This window comes from Notechis scutatus, chromosome 4 (genome assembly GCF_049901735.1).
Source record: "Notechis scutatus isolate UNSWTSFEM ecotype Mainland chromosome 4, rNotScu1.2, whole genome shotgun sequence".
NCBI lineage: Eukaryota > Metazoa > Chordata > Lepidosauria > Squamata > Elapidae > Notechis > Notechis scutatus.
This window is the reverse complement of record NC_142012.1, coordinates 139,131,695-139,153,260: the sequence shown is the minus strand read 5'-3', so window position 1 is coordinate 139,153,260 and position 21,566 is coordinate 139,131,695. Positions and strand designations below refer to the sequence as shown.

Genomic DNA, 21,566 nt, shown 5'->3' with positions numbered 1-21,566 from the left:
ATCTGCCATACAACCTATCAATTGTCAATAAGAAAGACAAAAAAAGTCTGGATAGTGGATATCTGGGATACCAGAATAGAAGAGGAAGAACTAGAGAAAGTCACAAAATATAAAGACTTGCACATAGAAGTAGAACAGCTGTGTCAAAAAAAAAACCGAGAGAGTACCAATAGTAATAAGTCCCTTGGGTTCAATTCCAAAACTTCTGGAACACCACTTGAACACTACTGGCATTGACAAAATCACCATCAGTCCATGTCAAAAGATAGCTTTACTCTGGACAGCTTACACCCTATGATAATAAAATTATTAAGCCACAACAGCATTGATCTTTGGGAAGGACTCAATAGGTAGACAACAAGGTCAAATCCGATCTAAACATCTGGCTGACTATGCAATCAACTATAAGGAATATAGAATCTAAGGCATTTGGAGGGCATAGGTTTGGGGAAGATTAATCTAGATTATCTCTATTAATAGCCCAAATCAGATATTACTAAAAAGATACAACTCACTATGTGTGTAGCATTGACTAGTGAACACTTGGAAGCATACATATGGAGGCTTTACATAGGCTATAGTCCTAAAAGGCTAATATTGAAGATTGTGTGGAAGACTTTGCAGCTATAGTTCTCAACATGAAACTACAGACAACCCTGTTGTTCTTATGGATATTGGCTCTTTTTGATATTGTCAGCATGATTTTACTGAGTATATATAATAGCCTGTAAAATTAGACCACAATATGCGATTTCCCTTATTTTTAAATGTTAATGACAACTCTCCATGTCTAATGTTTTATACATTACATTATTATTATTATATATTTAAGCATTGTGATGATTGCATGCCCTAAATAGAATCAGCTGTGCATATATATGGAAATAGACCTTAACAGATTTCACAGATATTTAAAGCCAATCCTCACCCATGCTGGCCCACCACTTACTACCACTTTACCAGAATGGTGTAATCCTGTAGCCAGGTTGCTGACTAGCCCTAGAGCCTATGAGGTAAGTGTACAATTTCATATGCACAATGTTTCAAAATTTTTGACAAAATGTATTATATTATAGCTTTCACTATATGTGATGTTGATACCTAGAGTTTTGTCCTCCAATTAATATCATATGGGATCTTTCCTGTGTCATCTTCCAGTCTAAAAGATTTAGTTCTGATTCTGGATTTTCTGGTCATCTTGCATGACAAAACTGATATTTTCAAACTGAATTAAAGGGACACTCAGAATGGAAATATATTATGACACATATAAAGTAACTCTATTTCATTATTTTATGATTAAAGTTTATTTCAGATCCAGCTCAAGTTATCAAGCTATGATAACTTTTAAAATGTTTTGAACTCTAGGCTTTTTCAGTAGCGTACCATTTTAAAAATAACGTGAAAAACAGGTGACACCAGTGGTGGGATTCAAAAAATTTTACTACTGGTTCTGTGGGCATGGCTTGGTAGGCGTGGCAGGGGAAGGATACTGTAAAATATCCAGTCAGAGGTGGTATTTGCCGGTTCGCCGAACTACTCAAAATTTCTGCTACCGGTTCTCCAGAACTGGTCAGAACCTGCTGAATACCACCTCTGGGTGACATCCATGGAAATGAATGTTCAATGTAATAGAAAAGCTTGAAACTAGAACCATCTTGTTCCTTTCATCTGTTTTTAGAGTTGCTTTTAAACATGGGTTAATATTCTTTTGAAAATCAAGGTTAGTAGAAGAATCTAGCATGAGTACTTTTTACCTGCCAAGCCTTAAACCATACCTGATTTGTGGAGTAAATTTGGATTTTTATAAAGTAGGAACCATCCTTGTCCAACCTGGGCAACCTTGGAGATTATCAGCTGGGGAGGGCTGCATAGTGAATTCCTAATTTATGGAATTTTCTCTCTGCCACTCTATCAATCAATACAGAGTATTGTACAGGAAGAGTATTCTTAATTTATGGAAACTTCTGTCTGCCACTCCATCAATCAATATAGCCTCAACAACACTCTTACTAGCTTCAATTAGCCATAACATCATACCTTGTACTCAGAATGTAATATATATTTAAGTGAGACATGAGTTTTATATACCAGTATGCATGTAGAGTTTCTAGATTGAAATCTTCCCTATGTACTTCAGTAAGAAAAGCAGCTTGATTTGCACCTATCGCCAACCACTGGAGATTCAGCATTTTGAAATGATTAGTTAGATCTCTTTTATGCAGGAGTCCCCCTTCTACTACTTCAATAGGGGCAACATTTTTCAGTCAACAGCCATATTGTCCCCAGAATAATCTCTAGAATGCATATGTTGAATGAGCCAATATAAGTAGCAGAGATGGCTTGAGCCAAATTAAAATTTGTCATACTGACCCCTTTGTCTCTTCATCTATTTCTCCATCTCATTAGCTATCTTTATTTGACAGTATATCTCTAACTTTCTCTTTTCCAAACAGTACATTATGTAGAAGGAACATAAAGTTTTTAGCAGACAAGTAATCTTACAGAGATCTTTTCAAATTAGACTCAAAGATGGAATCTTTGAATTCTACACATTTCTGATCAATATAGATTGACGCATGTGCATTGCTTCCTTGGGAACAAGAAGCTTCAGGAGACAATTTATAAAAATTGTCACTTGATAGTGAAATACATGCAATATTAATTTAATAAATAAGAATAAATAAATATTCATTTATACGAAGTAAATATTTATTATTTTTCAAATAACATTAAAATTAGATGTGTCGTTATAAACTTAAGAAATAGGGATATCTATTTAGTATAGAGAATTGTTTCACATTTATGCCATTAATAAGTAAACATTATTTCTTTGGTTTCTCTATTCTTTATCACAAAAATGCCTAGGAGCAACTGAAGGATGAAGATGGGGACTTTATTGTGAATAATGATGAACTGACCCTGAATTATGATGCTTCAGACCACTTTCCTGTGCCAACCCAGAACAGAACAGAGTCATCTCATTCTGCTGGCAAAGAAAACATCCGTGATGGTGACCTTGGCTTAGGGGGATGTGAACTCCACTCCAAACCTGCTTCAGGTCAATCTGAGTTTGCTTCCTCAGCCTGATGTCCATTAAAAAATACAGTATATGCTACAAATATCAGAAGCGGAAGAAAAGTACATTTATTTTGCAGAATTAGCGACAAGGACATGATCAGAAAAGAAGCAAGACCTTGCTGAATCTCTCCCTAGAGTTCGGAAGAATGAGAATTGTTTAATAATTCATAAACATTATATTACTACACTTAATTTTTCTGATAGTGGCCATTTTAACAATGAAAACAAAGGCATCCCCTGTCTATTATTGGGACATTGCATATGTGCTTATGGGCTGTGTGGATCATGCTTGTTTGCACATGCACAAAACCTTTTGAATTTTTTCCCTTAATTATTCAGGAAGAGAGAATGAGAATTTAGTGAACTAGTATATGCTTCCAAAATCACAGATATATCAGTATCATATCTCTCTTCCCATGTAGAGCTTTTTTCAATAAGATGGAAATTTCTGAAGTACAAGCCATAATTTACCTCATTCCAGCAAGTGGCAAAATAATGATTTCCTATACTGTATGGTAGTCTGACAGCAAATGGTCCACCATAACTGCTTGTTAATATTTGACCTGCTGAAATTTAAACATATCAATAACAGAGACCTTAATTTTACCATATTAGAGCATGATTGTTAGTATAAATAGCAATTTTACTCCCTCCCCCAATTCATTCGCTGCCACTCCTATGCAACAGATTCATAATGCAAATACTGTGTGCTGACTTTCCTCAGATTTACTGATATTCTATGTTTATACCTAGAATCTGACAGGGCAAAGTACATGAGTATCACATTCAAGATTTCTAAAATAATGTCTGCTATATTTCTGCTCATTTCCTAAACAGTAAGAAATGAGAGAGAGAGAGAGAGAATTACTTTGTGTGAGAAAATGTCAGCGGAATCATCCATTATAAACACAAGTACTTATAATATCAGGAAGGTTGATGACAGTTCTCCAATTTTTTTCACCTGAAGGTAGTGCTCCATATCTTTATATATTAGAGACTGACCTCTTGAAGAGCTCCAGTATGGACAGAATCTCCTGGTTGCACTTGCAAACATTTCATATCCAAATAAAACTGCCTTATAGTTAGTCCATTTGGTCCATCTACTCCAGTTGCTTCTTTAACTGCCAGGAGCACTCTGGTGTTTTAGTCCTGCCTAGAAATTGATTGAAAGTGAAATATTTTGCATGTAATGTATATTTTATTTCTGAATTACTGCTTTCTGCAGCCATCCATGACCATACCACATTTTCATCTTAATGCTCAGTATAGTGTAGCACTTAGCATATATTCTGGGTTACTTAGCAATCCTTGTGCAGTCTGATGGGAGAAATTACTTTTAAATGTTTGCAATTCCAGTAAATGCTCATGAGTAGTTGAGTTGAGATTCTTGCATGTATTTTTGTGGTGTGGTGGCTGAAATGAAGATGTGAGAATTCTTGTTTTTCCTTGCATACTTATCTCTCCAACAAGAACTTTTTCAGATTAAAAAGCCTGAGCAACCAAGGAACTTACAAAATGATAAGAGATGCCTACCAGAAAACAACACCATCAACCACTTCATAACAGTAAATTAAGCTCAAAAAACTGCCTGAAGAATTCCAACTTACACTTAGAATGAAATGGAAAAGTAAACATCACCTTGACAGAAAATGAAACCTTTCTGAATATTGACAAACCAATTTTGACCACAGTATTAACTCAGTATCTGCTAAAATAGAAAATGGTTGCAGAATTACAGAAAGTCTGTAGAAAAAATTAGGAAGAACTGCTGTTTCTGTTTTTTGAGTTCTGGGAGCATGTGATTTATTACCTTCAAGATCTACTATTTCTGTCCTTCCACTTAAAAAGAAAGTGTATAACATAAATAATACATAAGTTCAAGTATTACATTGTTCTATTATTTGATTCATACAGCATATTTATTCAGGTTCTTCAAAACGCATGTTTCAAATAGATTTTACAAAATCAGAATCCAAGCATTGAGAAATGCCAAGAATCCATGTAAGTTATGGCCTTCATCTTTCATACTGTACGTCATCTGTAAGATTTTTTATCATATAGATGACTTTAGTAAGATGAGGACAATTTCCTCTTTGCAACTATGTTTTGAGTATTTTAATGTGAAGTATTTTTAGGCTCTATGGTATGATTAGAACTGACTCATGTACTGGATTATGTGCCTCAACATTGCTGCTTCATAACATTCATTTCTCATAAATTATATCCTTTTATTCAATATCAGCACATGGATTCTTCAGCATTTACACACCAACTGGCATGAAGCATTTGACAGTCTCATATTGAATACCGCAAATACATGCCAAAGAGGTATGTATTTACATATCTGTCTCCATGGAAACCACCTTGTCCACTGCACATATCTAGAATCTCATAGGACTGTACACTTAAATGTGCACCTGCTTTCTAGCATAGAGCATGACATGTCTAGCTTTTGGATAAATTGTCTAAATATTGCATGTAGTTTTTGGCATGCACTTGAAATTAATGACTACAGCACACAAGATTCCCTTCCTTAGATAGTCTCTAGCTTAGTAGTTCTCAACTTTAGCAACTTTAAGCTGTGTGGACTTCAACTGCCAGAATCCCCCAGCCAGCATGCTAACTGAGGAACTCTTGGAGTTGAAATCCACACATCTTATAGATGTCAAGATTGAGAAACACTAAGATACCTAATACTTAATAATAGTGATCTCCACTTTAGAAATTACCAGTCAGACTACATGCCAAGACTTCTTAGTAAAACAGTGAATGGTTTAAAAATGTAATAAATTTTGATTCCATCATCAATGAAAACGGAAACAAAAACTTGTATGTAATCAAGTTTTAATCCTGCTTTTTCAGTCTTGCTGTACTATCACATTTAATCTATCACCAGTTGAATGCAATAATACGGCAATCATGGTAGTCATAAAATTGAAAGCAGGAATCCTAAGATCAAAAAGTGATGTTTTATTTAATTTTTTTTCAAAAACACAAATCAGACTCTTTTAAAGGACCTTACTTCCTACAATGAAAAATAGATTTTTTACTATTCTGATAATTAATCCTAATGAAAATTGTTCTATATTTACCATTTTCTGAGCTATACCTGGCTGTTTTGGCAGAAGCAGCAAGAAAAGAAATGAAGCAGTTGACATGTCACAATACTTATGGGACATAAGGCCACAAAAGTAAGGAGAGACTGCTTGCTGGGTGCTTCAGGAAAGGAAGCAATGTTTGTACCATATAATAAATAAATGAACAGATGAACTACCTTACCACCAAATTGCAGGTCCCTACAGAATTCCTTTAAAATGTAAAATGAAAAGGTGAAACATAGCGCAATACAGGGATTGTATTTCAGTATAAGAATTAAAAATGATTGGATTATGTTTTGTTGTGTACAAGTTGTGCAAACGTTGTGCAAAGACCATTGTGTTTGATACAGTTTATGGATAACTCCTAACCAAAAGAGAAATATATTATGTTGAAATGTTCCAAATTTTGTTAACATTGATGTAATCAAGTGAATTAAGAATGAAAAGTTATTTGTCTTGCCCAGGATTTTCTATCTTCATCTCAAATAAATTTTACATAGCTCCTGACTCAGGAACTCAATTTTTAACAATAACAGAAAGCACCAATTCATTTTCTGTCCTAACTCCCATTACACTACTTGACTTTCCCGTTTCCCAGCCATAATAACCCAGAATAACATTAAGAGGATTTATTTGGATAGATGTGGGGAGGGGGGGGAAGAGATCTTAATATCATCCCAAATCAATCTACTGTAGGATAAATGACTCATTCCTGAAGATTCTGCATTATAATCTACCACACTGGTCCAGTGCAGGTTGATAGATGCTTTTTAACTTTGCAATCTAGGACTGAGAGAGAACAACTGGCCCAAAGTCACTCAGATGGTGTCTATCGCTAAGGAAAGACCTTTATCTGGGTCTCCTCCTCCTTATCCAACATCTTCATCACTATACTGCACAAGGTTTTTTTAAAATTTTCTCCCTGTACCAATACAAGAAAAGATTGGACAACCATTTGTCTGAGATAATATAAATACTTGGGCATGGGGTTGGATTAGAAGATCTCAAAGGTCTTCTAATCCTACCCTATGAGTCTAAAATCCTAACATTTTCCAGGTTTCTATACAAGTTTTTTAAAAGGTGGCAATGCTCTAAGAGTGGCATTAACTTTAATGAATGGATTCCTTAAAGGTGCAACATCTTTTGGGGAAATGTTGCGCCAGTGCAAGTCCTTTTTAAAATTAATTTTGAAGTATATGAGCTGTATTTGACAAGCCTTTGCTGTTATTACGATCTGTGAATTCTGCAGATAATTATCAGAAAGCTAATAATGTCCCAACGTCTTGGGAAGAAAAGATGCTAATTATATAGGTAAAGCATCACATGACTAGATTTAACTCCCCCCCAACCACTCATGGATTTTCATATACTTCTTGCTAAATATCTAGATTAGAATTACAATAGCATGGAAGATTGCTTACAATTGTTAAAGAAAATTAATACTCATGGCATATAAGACACCAGTGATAGATAAAAAAGAAGAATCCCTATTGGAGTTTCTTGAAGAAATGTTAGCATTAGATCTACATCAGAAAATCGTACCTTGCACAGGATAAAATAGTTGACAGCTATTGTCTGCTCTGAACATTTTTAGACAGTGGAAATGTATCCATCATATGCAATCAGAACATTTTCAACATAAAATATGAAATTAAGAACTTCTCTGTAATAGCACTTTCTTATGACATTTCACAAAATGTAAGGAAAATCAAAGTTCAAATAGCAGTTGCACACATGAACTATAATACAAATATCTGGCTTGTTCTTTTTATAGATACCAGATAGCAGAGCAGCAACCATTTCAACTGCTCCTTTAAGCACAACTTCAACAGAGCACCTCCCACCGAGTTATCTATAGAACCTCGTAAATCCTATAACAACTCATGGATAACAGCAGTCAGTTTTTGCCTACTCTCTGAAATATCACAGAAATTAATGGATTATTTTATCCCAAAGAAAGTAAGAACAAGTAGCTAAGAAGGTTTTGTCTGACCCATCGCAACCCCATGGACAACATTCCACTAGGCCTTCCTGTCTCTACCATCTTCTGGAGTCCATTTAAGCTCACGCCTTCTGCTTCAGTGACTCATCCAGCTACCTCATTCTCTGTCATCCCTTTTTTCTATTGTCCTCAATCTTTCCCAGCATTAGGCTCTTCTCCAGTGAGTCCTTCCTTCTCATTAGGTGGCCAGAGTATTTGAGTTTCATCTTCAGGATCTGGCCTTCTAAAGAGCAGTCAGAGTTGATCTCCTCTAGGACTGATCAGTTTGATCACCTTGCAATCCAAGGACTCGCAGGAGTCTTCTCATAGTTCAAAGGCCTAAATTCTTCAGTGCTCAGCCTTTCTTATGATCCTGCTTTCACAGCCGTACATTGCAACTGTGAAAACTATAGCCTTGACTATATACACTTTTGTTGTCCGGGTGATGTTTAGCCTTTTAGTATGCTGTCTAGATTTGACATAGCTTTCCTTCCAAGGAGAAAGTGTTTTATTAATTTCTTGGCTGCAGTCCCCATCTCCGGTAATCTTGGAACCCAGGAAAATAAAATTTGTCACTACCTCTATTTCTTCTACTACATCTATTTGCCAGGAATTGAGAGGGCCAGAGGCTGAAAGAAGGTTTAGGACATTCCATATTTTAAAACAGGCTGGGATAGGATGGCTGCAAATCCTAATCCAAAATTTTCCAATTGATACTACGGTAATAATATAGACTCTTTTGTCTACATAATTAAAATACCAGCACAGGCTTGAGGGAGCAGTCTAGGGATGAAATTTTATGACTAATGGGCCATAATGGATGAATTTTGCATCCATTATTTTGCATCCAATAATTTAAATGCATCCATTTAAATTATTACAGAATTAGTCATTTCAATAGTAGGAATTTATAGTAACTTCCAGCTGTCACTACAGCAATATATCACCAATGAAGACAACTTTGATATGACCATACCAAATAATCTGGTGACATATTAAGATCTATAAATTATCAGTTTGGAAATGGATATTACAGATCAGGTTTCCACAATTAGATGGTTCCAGATACATTAGGCTACAGCTCAGGGGTGGGATTCTACCAGTTTGGACCAGTTCTATAGAACCGGTTGTTATGATTCTGCACAGTTCGGAGAACTGGCAAATCACACAACTGGCTGGGCCCTCCCCACCCCCACCCCACCCAGGAGGCCCAGTCAGGGGTGGTATTCAGGGGCTTGGGGGAGGGAGAAGTGGCCTGAGAGCAGAGCTGAACCTTCCTTAGGATTGAAGCTTCTATTTTTCAGTGCAGACTCAGGCAGCAGATTGCAGAAAGGTAGATCTGGGAGTGAAGCTGTGATTCTGCAAGCAGCTCAATCTGCCTGCCTGCTTTGCCTGATTTTGGGTAAAAGTTGCTCTTTTTTAAAAATAAAAAATTCAATCTTTACATATATATTTACAATATTTACATACAAGCCATGCCCAGCCAGTCACATGACCACCAAGCCACACCCACAAATTAGTCCATGCCCACAGAACCAGTTGTTAAGAAATTTGAATCCCACCCCTGCTACAGCTTCTAAAATTCAGATAGTTTAAGGAAAGCTGTTAATGGGTCATAATTTTGATTTCAGATCTCAGTGCAGCACAGCAACTTAAGTCTGAGCAGGAAATAAAAATAAATGTTTTCAATGGTCTTCTGAGTGATTCCAGTTTACTCCGTGCCTATTGGCCATTTATGTACCATTTTCCATGGACCCAATCCATCCTGGGTTCCAGAAGGAAAGCGTAAGACCAATGAAAGGATGCTACAGGTAATCTTTGACTTACAATCATTCATTTAGTGACTTTCAAAGTTACAACAGCACTGAAAAAAATAACTTATGACCATTTTTCATATTTACAACTGTTGCATCATCCCAATGGTCATGTGATCAAAATTTGGATGCTTGGCACATGTATGATAGTTGAAGTGTCCTGGGGACATATGATTACCTTTTGTGACCTTCTGACAAGCAAAGCCAATAGAGAAGCAAGGTTCACTTAACAACTATGTTACTTACAACTGCAGTGATTCACTTAACAACTGCTGCAAGAAAGGTCATAAAATGAGGAAAAACTCACTAAACAAATGTCTTGCTTAGCAATATCAATTATGGAGTCGGTTGTGGTCATAAGTCGAGAACTACCAGTAGTCCTGTTCCTCAGTTTTGTCACTCCACATGATCACAAAGTGGAGTTTGCAACAGCACGGCATAGGGATGGCAGACAGCATTCTTGGGGATTGCAGTGAACTTCCCTTTGGAGGTATGAACCCAGTCAAGCCTTAAAAACCTGTTTAAATCTTATCAATTTAAAGCAATATGGGGGGGAAATATGAATCCTTCTTATAAAGATTCCTGATCTATTCGTTCTCTGCAAACCAGAACTTTTACTTGGTACTCTTATCTTGTAAAACATTCTAATTAGTTTTATTGCAAAGCAATCATAAGATACCCTGAAGGGTTCTATCGCGTAGACCCTTTATTATTCTTTTATTAGTTGTTTAAAAATATTTAATAAAGGCTGCAACAGAAGGCAAAGCTGACTTTTGTGTTTAGCAGATAATCCCTATTTTTGCAGCTGACGCTTAGAACCTTTCAAAATGCTAGCCTGAAACCAAAACAGGTTTGATATTTATGTCCTCCGGTGGCCTAGAGCTGGAGCTCTGGTCTCACAATCGGGAGGCTGTGAGTTCGATCCTAGGCAGAGGCTAATATTTGGAATAGACTCTCCTGCTCAAGCAGGGGGCTGGACTAGATGGCTTCCAAGGTCTCTCTCTTCCAACTCTGTTATTCTATGAAATGTCTAAGTAGTCATGTAGATTTCTGATAACTGAAACATTTTCCCCCTATGGAGAAATCTTCCCAGTAAATTCAGACTTGCCAGCGAAAGAGACACAACCACCTCCTCCACCAAAAAAGGGGTAGAGAAGGGTCAGGAGAGGGTGAAGCTGAGATCTTCCCCAATAAGCTTACAGTGTTGGATAGCACCCAAATCCTAATTAATTTCCATCGCAGATAATCCATTAGTGTTCCAACAAAATAAGCACCTCTTCTGAGCTTGTAGAAATTTGGATTCAGTACAGATGCAGTTTATGTATCTTTGCTACATAAATTTTGCTGGATTGTGTTTTTGTCATTTCTCAGTAATTAATATACTACTGCAAAAGCACTGCTCATGACTTGGTGTTTAGTTGTTGGAGAGAGTTAGATTCAGAAGTGAACCCTTATATTCTTCTGTCCCAGGTCACTGCCATCTGTGCAACTGTGTCATGGAACTTATGTAAGCCAAGATTTATTGAATAAACTTAACATGCTAAGCCAAAAGCAAACAAACCATATTATTGGGAGCAACTTAGAGAGAAATCACATGTATACAAAATCAAAGCTGATAGTCTTGCACTGGCAAACAAGGGTGCTGTCAAAATTGACTTTCACTTTGCCTGAATAAGCTTATGGTGAATCTACCCAAGCAAAGCTTAGAGCAGTGTTTCTCAATCTCAGCAACTTTAAGCAATGTAGAATTCAGTTTCCAAAATTCTCCAGCAAATACTGGGAGTTGAAGTCCACATATCTTAAAGTTACTGGAAAAATGAGAGATGATGTAGACATTTATGAAACCATTTTCCTACAATCTGTCTTATCAGCTGTGGCCTTGACAGAAGCCATGGCTTCAAGAAATAGGTTTGTGTTGTATACTTGTTTTACATACTCGTAATACTGCATTCCTATTGGACAAATACTGCTGCCCAGTGATTGGTAGATAATAACAGTTATGATTGGTCACCTAAGCGGTGGGAGTTTTAAATAAATGTCATTGGTTGCGAGCCACGAGCAGCCGCTATAAAAGGGGCTGCCACGGCTTGACTTTGGTTGAAGTTACTAACAGTTAAATAAAGAGCTGAACTCAACTCCAGTCTCGAGTCTACTTTGTTCCGGCGATAGAACAGTTTGAATGCTATATATTTTTGCTGAGTTTAATTATGCAGAAAAACCTACACTATGATCATATGGGCTATGCAGGATGCTACTTATCCATCTTACAGCTATAGGCAAAAACATACAGACAATGTTCATTGAGACAACTTCTCCAGTCAAGGCTAGGAGGAACAAACTTTACTGCGTCTCAGAAATCCAATAATTATAAACTTACCAAAAAACTCCCACCAATGTAGAGTATATACTGTTGCCCAAGATATAGCACACTACCCCTCTGTAACACTTGATCATGATGTAACAATGCACATGATCAGATACAGTCAGAGTTAATAATGATAATAATTAACCTGCTATGTACAGAGAAAAATTAACCCTTTCCAAATGTACAGAATACATTGACCCAAAGAAAATACTAAGGTTTTTTTCTACCTAATCTATAAATAGGTTAGAAAAAAGAGGAAGTACAAAAGCACACATATATTCTAAATGTTGCAGGTTTGACTTAAGATTATAACAAACACAGGTAGGCAGAATGACAATTGCTATCACTGGGCAATTAATTGGCAGACTGGTGGCACAATCTTTCTCTAAACTGCCTTTCTCTCCTTTGCCTTTTAAATATTGGGTCCCTGTAACCACTCTGTGAACTTGATTCATAAGGAGAGTCCAGACTTGAGGCAAGCAAACAAATATATCCATGTTCATCGCCAGGTAGATCATAACTGATGTTTTTAAAGCCAGAAGCAATGGCTAAACTCATGGTATAATAACTGTCAGAATCATTCACCAATCACCACAGTTATTTTTATGTATTATTTAATAATTTTGTTATTTAATTCTATTAATGAAGGGCCAAATTCATTTATTCATAGTGTCACATAGTCTGAAAATCCCTGATTTAATGCAATGTGTAAAACCAGACATGAAAACAAATATGTTCTGTGCACCAAATCTTATTGTTCATTTATATACTAGTTAACCTAAGTCCCCTCTAAGGACTGATGGATGGATGACTAATGTGGTTGTTTGTCCCCTTGTGCTCTTTAGAAAAAGGCAGATTACGAAAAGCCAAGGGAATGTCTGAAAATCTGAAATAGAAGAAATTTTAAAAGGGTAGGAAAGAGACCTGTGTTGACCACGCTAATTTATTTGCCCTACAACCTTTTTGGAAAACCTCACAATCCTTTCATCCAGTGAATTTCAGTAGTGTAATTGCCAAAAGTAATGAAAACCAGAGTTATGCAATGGTCAGATCTATTCCCTATTATTATTTCTCAGTCAATAATGTTCTTGTGATGTGAAAAAAATTAAGAAGAGGGTATTTAGTTCCTGGGGAAAAAAAGTCAGGGTAGTAATGTAAATAATAAAAATAGTGATATTTTGTGCTATTTGAAAGCAGGAATTCCTTCATAAGACTCAAACCTTAGTGACTTAATTGAAAAGAACCAAGATGACCAATGGGGAAAACTGGTAAATCCTAACTACATACACATGTATAATATGGCCTTGTATCAACCCCTGATTTTTATTATTTTCTTCTGTTGAATTGCTTTTTATATAAAAACATGTTTCAAGATTGAAACTGTACCATTCAAAGCTCAGAAAAGGTTCAGAATGACCCATTTCAAATCAGAACAACTCTTTCAGATCAAAACCTTTCACATTCCCAACATTTTGCATACATTACAAACAACAGGAAGTCATCAGGATAAATGTATTGATACTCATTCCCAATATGTTTTGAAGAAAGTAGTAAGATGTATAACAGCAAAAACTTTAACTATAGGATTAACTTGCCAAATTTTGCATTGCAATTTAACCTGCAAGATACTGGCACTGCCAACAATGGCACTGCCAACAATGTTTTCATGACAAGGAAGTTATCAGTGTAGCATTTGCAATGAATTAGGTATGATTTTATCATTGCAAGCTGCTGTGGGAAGCCAATCTCAGCATGAGATCCTGAATCAGGATTATAGCAGTTGCCCAACAGATATTCTAGGAGTCAAAGCTCATCACTTGTTCTTCCTCCTCTTCTATTAGACTGACATTTAACTAACACCTGGGAGACTCTGCCAACTGCACTACTGTGTCTATCTTTATGAAATCTTCTCAATAAATTATCTTCCTAGTTTAGAAATGTGAAATTAATTGTAGTCATAGTAGGTTTTTAATCAGTCTCTCTCTTCCTGCTGCCTCATCAATAACTTCTACCTTTATAGAAGCTCTGAAAAAAAACCAAGAATGATTCATAACTGAGAAGGCACAAAGCCAAATACTCACCACTTCTTCTGGATCTCTGTGTTTCATTTCAACATTTTTTAATTTCCTTCTTTCAACCCTAAAAGTTAAAAATAGTATAAGAAGACTTAAAATATATGCAGAGTGTAATGTATACTAAGACCTGTTCTTTGTCCAGACATTTGTTGCATCCTATCAGACTTAAAATACTGTATATGGAGTGAGAGTATGAAACATAGGTCTGTGCACGGGTTTGATTTCAGATCCAGAAAGATATTTCAAAATGTGGGCCTACAAACACAATACCTGCCTGTAACTCCTTAAAGCCACATCTTCTCCTAGGACTGGGATGGCGAACCTATGGCACGCGTGCCAGAAATGGCATGCAGAGCCACTTCTGCCGACACACGAGAGGTTGCCCAGAAGAGCCCCAGCTAATTGTCGGGTATCTGGCATGCATGCGTGGGGGGAGGGGTGTGAGGGAGATGTGTGCGCATGTGCAGAGATGCACGGGACACGCAGTGGGGGTCTCACATGCATGCACAGTGATGCACGGGACTCACAGGGGGCGTCACACACACATGTGCAGGAGGCGGGGGCACACACATTGCTTTCTGAGTGCTGGCATGTGAGCACGCGCACACGAGCATGCGTGCAATTTTCAGCACAGGAGCCCAAAAAGGTTAGCCACCACTGTCCTAGGTTCACACTGTCCTAGGTTCCTTCCTTCTTTTGGCAACATGTGACAATGTGATCCCAGAAAATTATGTTTCTATTTTATGCTATTTTAATGAGTTGTAGAAAGGTACTATTTTCATACACTCTGAAATACCTTTCCCCAAAAATTTCTGAAGTACAGCAGAGCCCAACTGAAGAATTCTGACCAGATGCAAATTATGTTTCTACTATGTTATATATAAAGTACTAACTAGGGAAGTAGTAACATCAAGTTTTCAATCTGAATAGTTACCTAATTTTGCAATACAGGAATTGAAACAATTTAGCTTTTGAAACATGGATTTCTCAAATGATGTTTGGCACAAAGAAAGAGGAACTGAAATTCGTCCTTCATTTAAAACACTCAAAAAATAGGAAAGGATAGCTTTTTTTTTTTTTTGTTATAAATCCTTTTTCATTCTAAAACAATTGTTAACAAAGAGTTTCAAAGTCTTAAGATGTCTCAGATCACATAGTGAGCAGCATAGATATTTTATCATTTTCTTAAGTTATCTGAAAAAACTTCCAACCTTTATATATATATATCAACACTCTGCCAGAACAGAAATTCTACTACTGACAATAATTATAGTGCAAATGCTTCTTCTTCCTTGAAATAGTTTCCATCTTTTAAACCAGCAATTCATGATTTTACAAATATAGTGGGCTATCTATTGCAGTTGGGAGTACAGTGGTATATACATGTAGAACTTTAATCTGTCACACAATAATTAATTATTGAAGAATAAGAGGTATACATGAATAGAATACAATCCACATAAGCCATATAACCAACAGCCTTCATCTTTGGGAAGAGGAACAAATAACACGACAAATTTTGAACATTGGAAGATTGAGTAGTGAAGCAAGAACTTCAATGTACTTGAAACTTGTGTCAAAAAATAATCAAGCACTGCAGTTTCATAAAGCTGCTGGTGGAATCTACTCATAGATCTGAAAGAAATTTACAATAGGTAATTTCTTATTTGCAAAATGTCTAAAAAAAGCAAAAACCAATAATTTTTTTTCTAAATTAAAAAAAGAAAAAAAGTTGGAGCATTTATCTATTAAAGAACTTTAACATTTAGATATGGTATTAACCAGAGGTGGTATTCAGTAGGTTCTGACCAGTTCTGGAGAACCGGTAGCGGAAAATTTGAGTAGTTCAGAGAACCGGCAAATACCACCCCTGACTGGAGATTTTACAGTATCCTTCCCTTGTCACACCCACCAAGCCACACCCACAGAACCAGTAGTAAAAAAATTTGAATATAATTGAAGTCCATGTAGAGAGAGGTACCTGGGGCCAAGTTACTTTCCTAAAAGATTTTTTATATGTTTGTGTGTTGTGTGTTTATGTTTTTGGGAGAATTAATAAAACCTTGCAGAAATATAGAATGAGAATAATGGTAACCAAGTCAGAAAGAAATAGATGAAATAATAATAGTGAAATTGAATAAGAGTAAAGAGAAGTAAAGAGAAACTGGATAAGAGGTATTTGTATGCTCATATGGAAATGGTTTAAAATAGAATTATATTGTATAAAATAAGGTTTTATTTGACTTGTAAAATTTATAATGGAAAAAGGTTCAAGTATGTAATGGTTAATGATGATTTGTTTGTCTTTAAAATTAATAAAATTTGTTTTTAAAAAAAAATTGAATCCCTCCACTGGTATTAACCACAAATTTCAGAGCCTTACATGTATTCAAAGAGAAAAGATTAAGCCACAATTTTTCTAACTCCTTTCAGTGGATAATAGTGTTTTAGTAAATGAAATCACAATTAAAAAGAAAATCTCTTAAAACTGATTCTGCCTGACATTAATCTAGCATTATTTCTAGTGCAACAAATACCTGAACGTCTGTATCCTGAGAAAGTAATGAACAAGATGACAAAGCCTTGGCTAAGAGCTACAAGTATTTATCATTACATATGAATACTGAGAATCTCAGAAATCATTTTACAAATCAAATTTTATATACTAAAATTCAATCACAATTATGTCCATTTGTGTTGCCAGAGCCATCATGCAAATGGGCCATCACTTTCTTATCAGATTTAAGCTAGCTAAAAGTGTAAATTGCTTCCAACAATTGGAATAAATATTTCTTAATACTGATAATCCTATCTAAGCAGTGACAGTAGTTTGTAGGGAGATCAAGTGGCATGTAATGTGACAGTGTAGGAATACAGCCAGGGGTGGGCTTGAAAAATTTTAGCAACGGGTTCTCTGTCCAGTTGCTGGGTGGGTATGGCCATGGTGGGTGTGGCCTAGTTGGCCTCCTGCACCATGGTGGGGTGGTGGTACATTTTTGCCCTCCCTGGGCTGTGGATCAGAAGAGGTATTCAGCAGGTTCTGACCAGTTCTGGAGAACCGGTAGCGGAAATTTTGAGTAGTTTGGAGAACCGGCAAATACCACCCCTGACTGGAGATTTTACAGTATCCTTCCCCTGCCATGCCCACCAAGTCATGCCCATAGAACTGGTAGTAAAAAAATTTGAATTCCACCACTGCTGCGGATGCTTTCCTCAAGCCTCCGTGAGGGTGAAAATGGCCTCTCCAGGCTCCAGAGGCTCTCTGGAAGCCAGAAATGGCCTATTTCTGATTTTCCTGAACTTCTGGGAGGCCCGTTTTTCACCCTCCCCAAGCCTCCATGTGTGCCCTGCACTTACCTGCATCCAAACAGGCCACGTGGGGACTCCCACATGGGCGGGGTGGACAGGGCAGGGCCAGCCAGGAGTGGGAGTTGGGGGTTCTCCAAACTGCAGAACTTTAGCTAGAGAATCTCCCAAACCCCTGTGAACCCCCAGCAGCCCACCCAGCACATCAGGATACATGTCACAAAGATAACAGTTCAGTTATTTCTAATTCAGTTCATTTTTTGTTAATTTTCTAGGACGACATCATAGAAACCAATCTTTATTTCCTCTTTTGACTTTACAAACTAATAATTCCCTCCTACGTCTGAGGCTAATGTTTCTGACCACAAAACTAACTTTTTCTAACAGCACAGAATCCCATAAAGGGCTTCCAGGAAAGGAAAATATTTGATACAACATCCTTCCAACATTGCCATTCAAACTATTATTAACTCTATCCCACTCTTGAACCTGATGTAGATAGAATACTATTCTATGCATATAACAACCAAATGAAGAAGGGGGATGCAAACATTACTTCTTCTTTTATTCCCTTATGCTAAAGGCTTAGCAGAATATTGGGGTTGTTGGAGATTCCAACTTTACAAGAATTCCATTGTAGAAGAACAAAAGGATTGTCTAGTTTGATTTTGGAAAAATGCTACATGTATTATTTCATGATTTCATGACAGGCTTAGCACCATGTAAATCATTACCCCAGGTTCCCATAACATGTTTAAAATGTAAAGCTTTCTTTTGAGCTTGAGTCTTGCCGATTTCAAATGCATCTCTGTGTCATTTTCTTGGCAAAAGCACAAAAGCAATTAGGAAATATAATTTACAAATATTTCCTATGTCTTTGGAAGTAAGGAAACACATTTTTGGACATACTACAGTAAAGTAATGGTAAACATTCGAGAAACACTTGTTTCTCAAATGTTTACCATTACTTTAATATCTGCTTCTCAAATATTTACCATAACTTTAACTTAGACCCTTCAGAAAACATGTTCCCTTATTTCCAAAGACATAGGAAATATTTGTAAATTATATTTCGTAATGGTTAGAGGAAATTGCTTTATTGTTTCTAGAAATTAATCTATCCAATATGATTCTTGCATTTAAACATTCTACAGATGGGAAGGGGTAATTTATCCTTGTGGTAAATGCTAGTACCTACTGTAAATTATGTAACCAAAGCAGTGTGTGTGTGTGTGTGTATGTGTGTGTGTGTGTGTGTATGAATTGCCATACTGGTTACCTTATCTCTTCTTATTCAAGGTGATTTAGACCCAACTTCCTACTGATTAAACCCATGTATCCAATCCAACATCTTACTTTAGTGCTGTTCCTTGAACTGTAAAGTGTTTCTTGGTAACAAATCAGCAGATAATCCATTTCCAAGCATAGACAATAAATGTATGTTCTCTACTTTCCCATTCAGTAGTTGCTTACAGAAGTAGATGATGTGGAAGAAAATATACTGGTGAATAATCTTTTCATATCTTTATAGCTACAGTTTGTTTATGTGTGTCTTCTTTATTATAACATTAATGTCCTGCTTTCCACTCAAAGCTTCATTTGCAGGAGTTGCTTTATTCATGACAGCAATTCATCATGAATAGTTTGGATTGAGTAAACATGATAAAAGAACCTAGTTATGTCTTATGCTAGGACTGAGACCTGAAGCTTAATAGTCTCAATTCCAAAGTTTTAACCATTATATTGTTTAATAATACAATATAATTGGACAATGTACCGTATATACTCGAGTATAAGTCGACCCGAATATAAGCCGAGGCACCTAATTTTACCACAAAAAACTGGGAAAACTTATTGACTTGAGTATAAGCCGAGGGTGGGAAATGCAGCAGCTACTGGTAAATTTCAAAAATAAAAATAGATACCAATAAAAACTTTCACTAGGACAGTTGAGAATAAGTTTGATGTTCACAATTTCCTCTTTGAAAGAGACCAGTAAATAGGGAACAAGAAGATGAAGAAAAAGAAGTGTGTTTTTTCACACTTTTCACACTGCAGTGAACAAAAATGGCATCGTAGGAACAGGCTTATTCTCAGTCCAAAGGTTTTTTTTGTGATTTCTTCCCTGATTTAAGGGAAATTTGGGAAATGATATCACTATCATGAAAGGTTTAATTGATTCACTAACCCAAAGAAGATGATGATGACAGTGGGAGGCAGGAGTCACTCTCTCCCTTGCAAGAAAAAAGCAAGAGCCGTTCTTATGATCTCTCTCTCTCTCTCTCCCGTATACAGTCAAGCCCTTTCCAGCACGCGCGATCTGCCGCCGGAGCTTTGTACCTTGCAAATGCAAAATCCGGGGTTTTGCATTTGCAAGGTCAAAGCGGCGGGTGGATCGCGCATGCTGAAAGGGCTTGACTGTATATGGGAGAGAGAGAGATCATAAGAACGGCTCTTGCTTTTTCGGCAAGGGAGAGTGACCCTGCCTCCCACTGTCATCAACATCTTCTTCTTTTGGGTTAGTGAATCAATTAATTTGGGAAATGATCTCACTATCATGAAAGTCAGTGTTCTCTGCCCGTGGGGCGTTTGGAAGAAAACACTCCGCAGAATATCCATGCTCGTGTAAGGGGAATCAGAAATCCCAGCGTTCAACGCCTACCACGCAGCTGTGAGCAAATACTGGGAAAACCTGTTTGATCAGAAGGAAGGAGGCAAAAGAGGGAGGGGTGGTGGTGGAGGCAAAAGAGGGAGGGGTGGTGGTGGACGGAGGTCCCACTGGTATTTGTGAAACACTTGGTCGGCAGCACTTAAAGTCAACGTCCTGGCTCCCACCCACCCACCCAAAGCCACGAAGTCCCCCCAATTGCGCAGCCCAGAATCGCCCTCCCCTCGGGGCAGCAACGATGCCTGGTGTTTCTCGAGACAAGAAGCTCCGCCGTGCAATGAAAGCGCCCTGGCTCTAGGCTCGCAGTCTCAGAAAACAACATGAGCCGAGGTCACTTTGGCTCCACTCAGCTTTGTTTCCTCAGCCCCAGCTGCTTTCAGTCCGCTCGGGAGGAGGGGGAGTAGGTGGTGGCGGCAGCTCACGTTGTTTTCTGAGCTCTAGGCTCTAGGCTCAGAAAACAACGCGAGCCGAGGTCGCTTTGGCTCCGCTCAACTTCGTTTCCTCAGCCCCAGCTGCTTTCAGTCCGTTCAGGAGGAGGGGAGGAGGTGGTGGCAGCGGCTCGTGTTGTTTTCTGAGCTCTAGGCTCTAGGCTCAGAAAACAACACGAGCCGAGGTCGCTTCGCTCCGCTCAACTTTGTTTCCTCAGCCCCAGCTGCTTTCAGTCCGCACGGGAGGAGGGGAGGAGGTGGTGGCGGCGGCTCGCCTTGTTTTCTGAGCTCTAGGCTCTAGGCTCAGAAAACAACGCGAGCTAGTCGCTTCGCTCCGCTCAGCTTCATTTCCTCAGCCCCAGCTGCTTTCAGTCCGCTCGGGAGGAGGAGGAGCGAAGCTGAGTGGAGCCAGAAGCGACCTCGGCTCGCGTTGTTTTCTGAGACGCGAGCCTAGAGCCAGGAGCACTTTCATTGCACGGCAGAGCTTCTTGTCTCAGGAAACACCGGGCGTCCTTGCTGCCCCCTGAGGGAGGGCGATTCTGGGCTGCGCGATTGGGGGACTTCGTGGCTTTGGGTGGGTGGGGGTGGGTGGGTGGGAGCGAGGACGGACAGAGTCCGTGAAGTGGGGCTTGCCTGCCCTTGCTGGCTGCCTCTGCTTCCTTAGGGGCGGGGAAGGGGGCTCATCTGGACCAAGGGTGAGTCTCCCCCTCAGTTTCCCCTGAAGGATCTTCCGTCGCTTTTGCCTTCTCC

General features: G+C 38.0%; 1 protein-coding gene and 1 long non-coding RNA gene across 2 annotated transcripts in view; one reads left to right on the top strand and one right to left on the bottom strand.

Moving 5' to 3' along the window:
* Positions 1–6,686, top strand: part of SLC9A9 (solute carrier family 9 member A9) — a 242,481-nt gene extending 235,795 nt beyond the window's left edge. The window contains exons 15-16 of the mRNA XM_026664681.2: positions 908–1,013; positions 2,869–6,686. Of these exons, the coding sequence (XP_026520466.1) occupies positions 908–1,013; positions 2,869–3,090 (328 nt within the window). The 3' untranslated portion in view covers positions 3,091–6,686. The remainder of the gene's footprint in view (positions 1–907; positions 1,014–2,868) is intronic.
* The window catches only part of LOC148130939 (uncharacterized), a 54,240-nt gene that overhangs the window by 12,334 nt on the left and 20,340 nt on the right, over positions 1–21,566 (bottom strand). Inside the window, exons 4-5 of the long non-coding RNA XR_015749482.1 lie at positions 14,421–14,478; positions 4,043–4,234 (exon numbers count right to left, since the gene is read on the bottom strand). This is a non-coding gene — a long non-coding RNA (uncharacterized LOC148130939). The remainder of the gene's footprint in view (positions 1–4,042; positions 4,235–14,420; positions 14,479–21,566) is intronic.